We start from the raw sequence: 13,483 nt of genomic DNA on the forward strand, positions 1-13,483 counted from the left end.
GCCTTGCAGAACGCTCCATTCTGAACAGGTCGGAGGAAGCAGCTGAAACAGTAATTTGAAATAAATGAGGGTGTGGGTAGAAGATCACAATGGGAGGCCAAGAAGGTGCCCATCAGGGGCCAGCACCGGGTAGTACAACCAACACTTGTAGGGCAATGGAGAGGGAGATCACAAAGAGGGAAAAATTCAAAGGGCTCCTGGTGAAGAGGGTATCCGATAGCGGCTTATCTTGAATCAGCTTGGTACAGGCAAAGAAAGATAAGTGATTATAGGGGCTATATGTTTACTACCGAATCTCCTTATGCATGAAATTGTTCTTCTCTGATTCTTTGTCTAAATCTAACGAAATATCTGTAGAACAAACTACAGTACCTGACAATTGACACATTTGATTATTACCCTACTGGGGGCACTGAAGAGTGCTGCCTTGGCTTTCTGTTTTTTCAAAACAGTGGTCCCATGCAAAGAGTAATACACTAAGAACAATAAATATAGACACAATTGATTCTATATTCAGAATGACATGTCCAGCCAGACAGAGGTCTTAGTTTTTACTTCAATCAAAAAGATACAAGAAAAAAGATTCCTTCAACAGATCAGATTAGTGGGGCACAAGCCTGTACCCAAACACATCCAGGTCAATACAGTGAGGGAAACACAAGACAAAGCAGGGCTTTTTAAGGCAAAAGCTGCAGTTTTCTGAAGTAATACAAATGCACAGAAATTTCAAACTGACACCTTCACAAGCATGTAACATGAAATACGTTTTTTGCGTAAGGTGTGTAAGGAGGTCGACGGCGTTTCGGTCCCACTACATAGTCATGGGGACCATCATCAGGACATTATATAAATGCCTATTGGGTGAAAGCCTCGAGGGGGCTTCCCCGGTAAACTCTGGATAGAAGCCGGGGTTGGAGTATATGCCTTAGTATGGCGGTGTAGTAAAACCCGAATGTGGGTTGCAGTGGATGCGCGTCTACTCGTGTGTCAGAACGCAGATTTAGGAAATGCCGGATTAGTCGGCTGGAGTTCCTTTCCGTGCCATGCGGGTCGACTAATGCAAAAAACGTATGATCTGGATGTGTTTGGGTACAGGCTTGTGCCCCACTACTCTGATCTGTTGAAGGAATCTTTTTTCTTGTATCTTTTTGATTGAAGTAAAAACTAAGACCTCTGTCCGGCTGGACATGTCATTCTGAATATAGAATCAATTGTGTCTATATTTATTGTTCTTAGTGTATTACTCTTTGCATGGGACCACTGTTGTTTTGAAAAACTTTACTCCCCGAGGTCCCCTGCTGATTTACTTGGGGTCCCCTTGTTGACTTTAATATATGCCTTGGTTTCCTGAACACATATGCCATAGAGTTATATCAACTAGATCTGAGGGGATGCTACTGACATATCCCTATTATGTGACAGCATCATGATGTGTGTATCTGTCTGTCACAATTGGTAATTAGAAATTGGTTATTGCAAATGAATAGCAGTAGATGACTTCTTTTCTGCTTCGTGTCCTTCCTAGAGTTTGTGCTCATCTAAAGGTCATTTGGCAAATTCATAAGTGAACTGGAAGAACCTGGGAGATCTGAACCCACGATAGGCTAGGTCTCTGTAGCTTTCTTGAGACAAAACTTGTTTTCAAGGGATCTAATGTTGGTTGCCAGAGAGAGGTCCAGAGGGGGGGCCAAGCACAAAATTATTCAGCCCTGTTCTTACCTTTGTATACTGGGTCAGAAGGCGGAGACTTGGAGCTCCTTGCTGCCACCATTTTCTGACATCTCTTACCTGTATTAAAATTAAGCCTGTTCACGCCCATCCTTTCACCAGAAGTCACCAGACTCTTTCCTGACTCTGAGATATGTGCTGCCCCACAATCTCTATTCCAAAGGGTGCAGGATCTGCCATTCCCACAGGTGGTGATGGTGGTTTATTGTGTCTAAAGATCTTCCTGTTTCTTCCCATTTCCTTTATGAAAGGTTAGATTTGAAGACCTTAAACTTAGTTTGAAGAACAACTGGCATTCAACCTCTCACTTAATCCTTTTCCATACATTCCTTTTCACTGTATAATGGAGTACTTACTTTGATAGGTATTTTCCATATGCTAACATAACCTGTAATACTAAGTGAATGTGGTTTCTTCCTTGCTTAATGTACGTCCATCGCTTGCATTAGGTACAGCTTTGTAAACGTGTCCATCATCCACTTACGTTAAGCGGGTTTGTTCGCAACTGAGATCCGGGCACATCTAATACTAATACTGTGCCTTGGGAACTGGTGTGAAAAAAATACTTCCTGCTTTCAGATAAGTGTTCAGTCAACTTTTTCATAGATAAACAGGCTTAGGCAAACCAATAAGTCAGACTTGCATTTTGAGTCCTGACTAAAATGTTTGAAAAAAGCTTGCTGCAGTGAAAAAAAAAATACAACATTTTTATATACAAAGATTCTGAGATTAAAACAAAGTTTACCTTGATGTTTTGGTATAGTTTTAGGATGTAAAATAGTCATTCGTGCATTGCAGTGCAAGCATTCCAGAGGAGGTGGAATGATCCACCTAACAGCCTTTTGCATGAAGTGTGAGGGAGTAATACTGCAGTTGGATGAACACAAAGCATACTCCATGTATATGTTAAAGAATTGGTAACAATAGGTTTTGAGGACAGAGGAGCTGTCAAGGCTGACCGAAACCCTAAACAGTAAAATGAAACAGTAATATCTTATTTTATCCAAAGCCCTCAACATAAGATATCTCCAGTCTACATGGAAGTGCAACAATATGGATACCTGCTGGAGAAATGACAATTCACCTTTTCTCCTGCAACTCCTGCTGTGTGTATTGTTCATATGAATCTACTCTGTAAACACAACCTATGCACCTGCCTATCGTGGAAAGTGGCCACACTGGAAACTGCATGTGGTGTCTAAAATGGAAGCCCATGATGTAAGGAACTTGAGATTATTTCAGAGATGTGAATTGAATTAGTAGCATTTTATGAGTAGCCTAATATTAATCCTGATTATTATGGGGCTCATTAAGATATCGGGTGGACTTGCATCCACCCGACACCATAGCGGTCTGGAACTGCCTGACCTTAGGCAGGCGGTTCCGACCTCAGTATTAGGATGCGACCGCCCATAGAGCAGTCGGAAACATCCATTTGCGGCAGGGGGAAAAGGCCCGCAGCACAAGCTGCCATAGTAAAATGGATGTTTGGAAACATCCCTGCATCCTGTGGCAGGCACCTCACAGTGCCTGCCACATGGTGCAGGGATGTTTAGGGGGCACTATAGGTGCCCCCGGGCCCCTTAGTGGAGTGGAAGTGGTGACGGGGCACCTACTAGGGGACTCCAAAGTCACTTTCCTACAGCCTTTCAATGTCTGAAAGGCCGACATGGAAAGTCTGTCGGAAACTGGCATTGTAATCCCGATGGCGGAGCAGAGGCTGACTCCACCATCATTCATGGGAATACGATTCTGCTCCTCTTCCAATGGGCTCTGTGAGCCAGTCGGAAGAGGAGCTAAAGCTCCCACATGTTTCTCTCTGACCATCTTCATCATACCACGGCGGAAACCCTTGATGTCGGTCGGAAAGCCTCCAACAGAGTCATAGGCTTTCCGCCTGACATCGAAATCAGGCCCTATGTGTCATTGCATGGCATGCATATGGAATTACATGGAGAGGCACTGCCTGGGAGCACTGCCCTCGGCACCCTGTAGATGTCTAAGATTGTGAGCCCTGCCTCAGTTAGCGACACTGAATTGAGACATTGAAGTCTGGGACAATACTTCACTTTTAGGAGTGTTAGTTGAGACCCGCATTATTCAAGATGCAGCCATTGTAATGTGGCATGTAGACTACTATATAACGTCATCATATTCACCCTGCAGACAAGGGTCTTGGCGTGCTCAGCATTACCTGCATTGCATCCCATTTATCTTAGGCACGGGGCAGTTTCCCGCAGCCACTTGAACTTTTGTTGCAATTGAGGACCAAATTATGTGGCAAAAATAGATGCTGCACTATGTGTGGCAGTATTATTGGGCTATTTTGTGAATTTAGCAGACGTTAATACTCTGGGAAAAAGTTTCACACTTGAGCGCAGCTGTTGGCTGCAGAAAGGTAATAAATTATTTTCCGCAAAGGGTCTCCCACTGTACTGCATCATGTGTGGTAACTTGATGTACATGAGCTGCTAACAGTTTTTTTCCCTTAAATCTGCAAATAATGCAGCAGATGGAGAATTATAAGTGAAGTAAATCAATAATTTTGCAGTTGATGCAGCCACAGGATTACATACAGGGCCGGACTGGGAACCAAAACCGGCCCTGGCAAAGTGCTCGGCCGGCCCCTCTACCACCCCCCCCCCCGGGGGTGTGGGGGGGGCTGGGGGTGCAACCGTGCTCTTTGCCAGGGCCGGTTTTCGGGCAATGTTGTTACAGGGCCGTTTTTGCAGCAATGCTGCAAAAACGACCCTGTAACAAAAACGGCCCCTAGGGGCCCAAAACCGGCCCCCACCCTTGCGGGGCACCAGAGGATTGCCCAGTGCCCGCAACAGCCAGTCCGGGCCTGATTACATAATCCCAGTGGCCTGGCCTTACACACAGGGCCGGCGCTATGCATGGGCAGCGTGGCCAGCGGCCCAGGGCCTCGCAGCCAGGGGGCCTCGCGCTTTCAAATGCTTCAGAGTTTGGAGGTCCAGGGGGCCCAGGAGGCCCAAGGGATTTAATCAATATCTGCCTGCCTTGGCCTAATCGCTGCATCTGCATGAGGATAGCAGCGATTAGACAGGTCATTCAAGAGCCCTCACCTGTGAAGTGCGCCCTGCCCCTGGTTGAATAAGAAGCAGGATAACCTGCAGGGCGCTAAAGGAAAGATAGAATGACGGCGCCTCACACTGAAAACAGCTCAGCTCATCCAGGACTGGGGAAAGGGAGCACAGAGTAAATGAAAGGGGTGCGAAATACGGAATCAAGTGAGAGGGAGCGGGGGGAGCAGATAGGTGTGATAGCAGCCAGACAAGAGGTGCAGGAAGAGTAGCACAATCAGAATGTAAAATTGGCTGGAGCAGGGCTTTCAGTGTGCTAGGTCCCTCGAGTCTTTACCTGGTGGTAAATTAAAATCGTCATTGAAACGGGCCCCTACCGGACCCTATATTCTTGTCCTTTACTTTACCTACAAAAACAATGATCCTGTATCAGCACAATAATTGTATAACACAGTGGCCGGGTTGGACATTAGGGCAATCAGGCAGTGTGTAATGGTCCAATCTGCCAGGTTAGTATTTGACCTGTTTTTTGGGCTGTTTGTTTGCCTGCTTTATGGTCAGATGAACATGTTTTTAATGTTGATTTTCATGATATTAAAACAAACATTGCCTGCAGCAAAATCAAATTATGCAATCTCTCATACCTTACAAAAAACGTAAACCGCATGTCTTTACAAGTTAAAAACTGTCCTAATTTTGACATTTCTAGCTAACTAATTCACTAATGGGGGCCACTTTTATTTTTGTGCTGGGCCTATTTCCTGACCCTATGAGGTCACTTCCTGTCAGGTTAAATCTTATGCAAATTATAGGGGCCTCGCATGTTCCTATTCTGCCCGGGGCCCCACAAATCCTAGGACCGGCCCTGCTTACACACTTGATTACTGTATACTTTGTTGGTTCGAGCTGCACATATAAGAAGAATATGTTTTATGATCTGTGGTGACACTGGCACATGGATATTTTTTGCACAGCGCACTTGCATGTTTTATCATCATGTGTATTGTCATCTGGGCCTTGTACTTCCATGACAGAACACAATTCTTGCTGCAGTGTGGAAGGGTTGTGTTAACTCAGATGGTCAGAAGATGCTCTGAGGGAGGAAGTCACCAGAGCTATTTGTGTGTATTTAATCTACGTCGCATCACTAGGAATCCATTTGTATGCACCAACAGCTCCCCATGCTTCCACTGTACTAAAAGTCCGTAAAGTAAACAGGCCGAGATTATGAAGGTATGCAAGCACTGTCCGCGTGGCCGGAAGAGAAGTAGTAATGATGGACTGCTCTCTGAGGCGCCGAACACATGCCAGCAGGACTGAGCCATCTGGAACCGATTCCAGTTTCTCCAGTAACTCTGCTTCCCGGACCTTCACCGTCCCGTTTCTCACTGTTTTTATTTGCAGTTTTTTAGAAGTCTGTCATGTCTGATATTCGTGTAGCCTTCGGGAGTAGCTGTGGTGAAATCTGGACCACAGGAAGAGTCTCCCCAAGTTTCCGTAAGGAAAAGAATATCCAATTTCCAATTTTCAATAATGTTGGCTATTTCATATTTGTGTTTCGGCAATGATCTTACATTAATAAGCGCTGCCTTAATTATTTTGGGTGGCCTGTTTTGTTTGTTATTGGCAGAAGGTTGTAAATGGGGGTTTTCCATAAAAAGAAGAGGGCAAGTGGGACATGAAAAAGTGGAATAATTCAATTGATTTAGGTTTATAGGGTTGCACTTGTGAGGTAGCCTGTTAAAGGCTTTTAGCTGCTCAGCTTTTTACTGGAGCCTATACGGTGATTGATTCTGTAGAAATCTAGCAGGGGGGGTGGCCCTAGGCCCGATACAGGCGCGGACGGGCGCAGACGGGCTTGCCTTAGGCGTGCCAGCGGCGCGCGTCCTCGGAATAGTGTGCATTTAAAGCCTCGGGAGACAATGAGCTCCGCTGGGGCTGTGCGCTGATTGGCTCGTAGTCAGCCAATCAGAGAAGGTTGCAGATAAGATTAGCCAATAATGGCCGCCACGCGAGCAAACAGCGTGAAAGCCGAGGGGCAGAGTCGAAAGAGTGATTTGTTCACAGAAGAAAGTCGTGGTACTGTTTTAAAAGTCTCTAAAAAAGTATTTCAAGCACATTTTCAGGTTTATCCCCCCCAACAAATTCCCACAGCGATTCTCCTCAAGCAGTAATCCTCACCAACAGAGGCACCACTTGTGGAGGTATCTTTTCCTCTCGGGCCGGGACAGAGTGTCTCGTCTTCACCCCTCTTAGTAATAGAGAGGCACACTCATAGTGGGGAGCTGCGGAGGCTAGGGCTGGTCCACTTTGTTGCCAATGTAGTACCGTGGACCCCAGGCCCACATGCTTACAGCAAGAACAACGTGGATACCATTATTATGTGAGCGTAACCAGTCCTGGGCTTGTCCGCCCTGCCTCTTTATTGGCAGGGCCAGCTGACTGGTTAAGCCTGTGATGGACGGGTATGGGGTGAATGCGTGGTCAGGACTAGGGAGGGGCTGTGTTGTTACATGTCCACCACAACACTACATTTATTTATCAGACCAATATCTGGTGGAGGATCTTGAAATTTGCCATACATTTTCCTCTCTAGAACAGAGCTGGTGCTCCCTCCAATGATGATTTCCTGAGTCACTTACATCACTTTCCCAATGTGTCTCGATTTCTCTAAAACCTTTGTGCATGAGCTGCTAAAGTGCTATATAACCATGAGCTTGGTATGGCTTTTGTGCAACAGGATATGATATTGTAGTGGTGTTCTATGTAGGATTGTCCCCTCTTAACGGTAAATGCTCTATAAAGGTATGACATGGTTCCAGATATTTATAGATGACATCCCTACTCCACTCTGTCCCTAGTTTCAATTTATTTGTGATTTGAAACCTAGACATCCTCCTCTCAGTAAGCCCAATTTGTCCAACCTGTCAAAAAACAGCATTGTCCGTGTTCCAACACACCTGAAGCTGGCCAGCTGCGAAAAATACAATACACATAGGGCAACACAATAAATCTCCTTAGGGCAACAAAATAAATCTCCTTAGATTCCCGCTTAACCTGTATTTGTTCAGTCACAGAATAAATCTCAGAATAGAAACTGACATGTAAACATATATTTTATCTAAAATTATAAATTTCTTTGTTATTCTATATCAGATATAGATATAAATCGCTTCAATCTGTTTCCTCACAATCCAATATATATATATATATTTTTTTTTAAATACATCTCATGCTCTACATACCCTCGTAATGCATTAAGAAGTACAATTCATAAATCACACGCCCCAATCAAATGTACAACCTCTCGTAAGTACCTTTCAGACGAACTCCTACATACTCATAAGACTCCTCCACATGTGTACAAAAAATCCTTGCAACCTCAACAAGATTTAACATTTGTCTCTTTCACAATTGTGTCATGACTTGGTTATTCATCGAATGGTCTCCGATTTATACATTTTATTTCTTATCATATAATGAGAATATGTAGAGCATAATACATTTTTTTTCTTTAAATGTTGGAATGCGATAGAACAGATTGAAACACCTGATATCTACAGTTGTATACAATAATACAATATAGGCAATTCCTCATGTATTGCTTTGTGATGTATTCTGTGATGAAGAAATACAAGTCGAACATGAATTTCTGCGATTATATTATAGCTGCAAAAAATACCTCTAGAGACTTTGTGAATTTGCTCATATTTTTTCAAAGTGAGTTTCCTTTGACTTCCACGAATGTAATATTTGTTGGCAGTCCGCTTCTGGTTGCCTGCAAAATTTAGCATTGTATATGCTAGAGGTTTACCTAGGGAGGACTGCGTTATGAGATTTCCAGTTTTCCAAGTTTGGTAATAAAACACTCCGTAGCACTGACATCAGAGGCGCTGATATCTGCACGCAAACTTGTAAATCCTATCTTTTCACAGTAGACTACAGGGTCGTAGCGTTCATTGTGCAGAAGGTGCAGTGGCAACCGGGACCAAAGGTCTTAGGGGCCCACTGAACCAAAATTATGTCTTTACTTCCCAATTGAAACTGGGCCCATTGGTCCCATCTCCTTCCTTGCATTCGGGCCCTTGACACACTGACTAAGTCCATGGAGAATTTGTACCAAATAAAAAGTTTGGGATTACTACTCCTGAAAATATCAGGTTCGGTAATTCCAAACCATGTGTAACCTTGTTTTGTGTAAAAAATATCCTGCTTTCAGCCATAATGGGAAGACTGGACCTCTTGGAAGGAGGGTGTGAGATGACAATGATGACATCCAATAAGAGAAACCCAGGTTAATCCCAGAGTGGAGTTGTGGAAACCTGCTTCGGCTGAGTCTTTGAATCCTGTTTACCCAGCTTGGTAAAATGCATCTTCCCTGACCAATGTGGTCTTTCTGCAGCCTTCTTCCGATGTGGTTTATGAAGCTAAATCTTCATTCGAGAAAGCTGAAATATTCGCATCCAATGGATACTTTCTACAGGGTGGTTGATGGTGTGTGCTAGCTGAAGTTTAACCAGTGGTGGTCACCGAATTATCGAATGTATCTTCGGTGAAATGATGTCCAGCTGTAAGCACTAGTAATCAAGCAATCAATAAATGGAGTAAGGCTATAAACATTCAAAATGTCACAATTCCCAGAATCTACATGTATATTGTTTAGATGCATAAATTACAAAATGGCAGTCACCGTTGTGGCCTACTGCCAGGAAAAACATCTCCGTGCACATTGGTTATGCATACGTAGTAACACCTGGGTGCACAACTTTAAACCTGTACATTCAATAATAGATTAAAGCACCAGTGTGCCTCTAGGAGACATTAAAACAGGAGCTGCTCTCTAGGAGCTTGATATTCCAGACACACATTCACTTGCACGGCAGTGCACATTCTAATGTAATCCAATACAAAATCTGAATTTCAAATGTCCTTTCATAGTGGCTCGCACGGTAATGCGATACATTGGTTTTCTGAATGCTAATTGACCAGTGAAAAATGTGTGTTTTAATGTCAGGAAACAATTGGACGTCGTAATGTTAAATTGCAAGCACCTAGTTCTCACTAGACTGCAAGGGGTTATAGTTATTGGGTACTTGGTGTCTCGGAATCTGCTGTACTTTAACTTTACTTCTATAACCCAGACAAGAACCTTCAATCTGGGATCCGTAAAGACTGCTCTTCCTAGACTTGTAGATACCTGCACAGTGGTGTCTAGAACCCTGTTCCTCTAACAAAATGGTGTCCTCTTCTTTCACTGTTCATGGTGGTGGAATGGCACAAAAACAAGACAATCACATCTCACACCTCTCCACCCATCCCAAAGGAATCCTTGACCATTCGTTTCATAGACATAGACAGATTTTTTTTTCCAGCCAATTAACAGAGCTTGCTTATTATCTCTTGCTGCAGGCAGACGTCCAGGGAAGTTTGCCATATCAGAACTGCTTGACAAAACCCACCCTTGTCACCCCTGCCTACTACAGGCTGGACCTCTTCAGAATGGACAATGTCCTCTTCACCTCAATATTCGTAACTCCAATGGAAGACTTTACCATAGCTCACCTGGGCACTTCGGATGGCCGAATTATGCAGGTAAGTGTTCAACATATGCTTGATAATCACATTTTAGATGTCTTTGAATGATTTAAAAAAAATCAGTTAAGGTAATGAGTTAAGGTTAAGTTACCATGACGTGATTGGGTGATGAGGTTACTTTAGTACCTTAACTTGTGAGTTTCATGTATTTTTAGGTTTTGTACTGTAGTCACAAATAGTAACTTCGTCAACGTTTCTTAACTTGTGAGTTTCATGTATTTTTAGGTTTTGTGCTGTTGTCACAGTTAATAACTCCACAAACGTTAACCTCCATTTAGCTTTAATTTTTTCAATTAATTATATTGTTCTTTATAATTGTTGGAGCCATCATGAATTGTGAAATTTTTCTTTTGTATCTTGCGTATTTTTGTGAACATCATATGGCATTATGTGAAAAAACTCTTGTTTTTGTTAGATTTGCTGATGTGGTTTTTGTGATGTTTGCGAACATCGACTCAAATTTCAATGAAAAAAAATGTGTGGCTTATGTGTGTATTTGGTAGGTACTACATTTGGCCCGGCCATGGCGTTCACTTTGTCCCCACCAACTTTCATAGGTTTTGTTTGATGTCCGTGAACATTGAAATATGTTTGACTGTAACCAGTTTCAGGATATTGTAGAAATAAGTACTCTGTTAAGGTATTGTATGTATTATTGGCTCAGATTCTCCTTGACTATCCAAAAGAAAACACTAGGTTCATGGATCCAATGATATTATGGTGCCTTTTATTCATAAGCCTAATTAATGCTGATTCAAACAAGCTGACGCGTGTTTTGCTCAGGGGACTTACGCCTTTACGCTTTCTCAAGGCCAAAGGTTTTAGTCCTCTAAATTATGTTCCTGCAATTCCACAGGTTTCAAAGTAGCAGAGGAAAGTTTATGAGCCCTAGCCACGGATATTTAACCAAAATAAATAGTACTGAGGGGGGTGGGGGCGGCATTTTGAAAATAGCATAGGAAAGCCCTTGACGCTTGTAATCAACCAAAGCTCATGAATCTGGATATTGATTGTTGCACACTTTCTATTAAAAATACTGCAGTCTGCATTGAAACAAGAATAGAGCTCTGGCTTGAAAAGACAGGAGGGACACAGTATCACAGTTTCAGTATTGTCTTAAGGAAAGGTTCTTGGTTCAGTAATGTCTCTTGCCATTCCAACCCCCTGTGGCTAGGTGGTAGCACAGCAAGAATAGTACTGCAGTATTACCAAGGCATGTTTATTAAAGTGTTTGAATGAGGGACCCGGAGGATGCTGAAGCAACAAAAAAAGTTCCAATGGTGGAAAACTCTGATTAAGGTGCTGGGTTATTAAGCAGTCTACTGAGTAGACATCCTGATGGATCAGTAAAAAATACCCAAATCTGTGCTCTTTTGATTGGCAGACAAAAGTCTCAAAATAAACCGCTACAATGGATCCTATTGAAGCTTCAGGCCCCATGAAATTCTTCAGAATACAATATGTAGCATTTGATATCCTCTACTAACCACCTTGAGTATCCACATCTCTTGTGGCTTCATGGCAGTCCATCTCCTGCCGTCATGTGCAGTTTAACGAGTTTCGCCCCTGGCTTGGGAACATTGACATCGACAGGAACAGCAGAGGATCTGTCGTCAATTGCAGCAATAGATGGCAATATACCTAAACAATGCTTACAAATCCACCTGTGAACCACCATGCTAACCTCCTCTCATTCTATTAGACCTAATACATGACATTGGAAGAAGGAACACAGCGGTAGAGAAAGCATAGAATAGCCCCACTGGTCATAAATTGGACAGAACATCCATTTCCTTAGTCTGCTGGCAGCAGAGTCTTTATGAAGAAACTGTGGAGTAACGTATCGCTCTCAGATGCAAAATAAAAAGAATGAGCTAAGCTCTCTTAGGAGGTCACCTTCCCTGCAGTCAAAAAGTTCCCCTGCATCCCTTCTGTAGGCTAGCATCTGTAGTGATAATCAGTAGGTTTGCAGTGACAGCTCCACATCGCTCCCTGCAGGTGTTCCTAGCAGGGCCATTGGAGCATTGGTTCTCTGAAAACCTATGACAATGGAATCAACTGCTAAAACCTGCTCATGTCTGAGACCAGCAATGCTGAAGATGATGCATCATCGGAGTGGAATATTGATGTGCTCACCTGACCACTTCCATCGTTACAATCAAACCTGAAACCACAAGCCTCTCTCAACCCATCTCCTGTAACTTCTGCAGAAGGTATTTTAGCTGGATCTGAAGCTTGGATGCTAAATCCTTTAGGAAAAGTCTTCATGCTACCCAAGTGTGACAAGTAACCTAAATAAACTGTAATCTTGGAACTGAGTCTGTATAAAACACCTAAAGATTGAATATCCGCGAGTACCCCAAGAGTAATATTTGTAATCTGTGAGCAATCCATGAATAATAAATGCAAATATGCAGGTAGGCATGTTGCAAATCTTTTGAGACCAAAAAATAAAAAAATATGGTAACAATGTCAGCTATTATCATATTCTGTAGTGCTGTCATCTTGACTGGGCAGTGCGGAATGAAGTTGGTTTGATTCTGGTCCATCAATAGGCTATAATTGGTGACCACTTCTTCACCAAAAAAATAGCAGAATAAAACACTCTTTCAATATTCTATGTAATAATTGTATTCCTCTTCAGTAGGGCGGCAGCTGCTCTGTCCTTTAGTACTTGGCACTTGCCTGGTTAACTGTGGATCTTTGACACAAGGATTGTCCAGCATGGTGTAAGGAAAGAGAGCTCAATCGTGTTGCTTGTCTTAATCACTTCCATTGAGCACAGATCTGTTGCTGAAGCTACCAGGCATCGGCTTGGGTCCGTATGGTTCTTGTGTGAGAAACGGAGCACTGGAGCGTTCAGATGTGAGGGCCAGCTTCCGCTGTGTGAGAGTCCAGTCCGCTGTTTGCTATTTGCTCGAGACCGCGAACCGCTGGTGCTGGAGGCTGCGAGGCTGTAGTTTGGCGTGGTGCGGCTCCCCGGTTGTTTACCGCCGTGTACTGTGCGCCGCACCGTGGATGAGAAAGCTGTGTGTATCGGGCTAGTAGGACCCCCTCCGTGTGGCCCACCCTGCAGCCTCACTGCAGGGGGCTGAAAGCTGCATCAAGGGGGCCAG

General features: G+C 43.5%; 1 protein-coding gene across 1 annotated transcript in view; it reads left to right on the forward strand.

The window, feature by feature from the left end:
- Nucleotides 1–13,483, forward strand: part of MST1R (macrophage stimulating 1 receptor) — a 397,230-nt gene that overhangs the window by 201,660 nt on the left and 182,087 nt on the right. The window contains exon 3 of the mRNA XM_086938800.1: nt 10,182–10,364. Coding sequence (XP_086794926.1) covers nt 10,182–10,364 — 183 coding nt within the window. The remainder of the gene's footprint in view (nt 1–10,181; nt 10,365–13,483) is intronic.

The sequence above is a fragment of the Lissotriton vulgaris genome, chromosome 9 (assembly GCF_964263255.1).
Source record: "Lissotriton vulgaris chromosome 9, aLisVul1.2, whole genome shotgun sequence".
NCBI lineage: Eukaryota > Metazoa > Chordata > Amphibia > Caudata > Salamandridae > Lissotriton > Lissotriton vulgaris.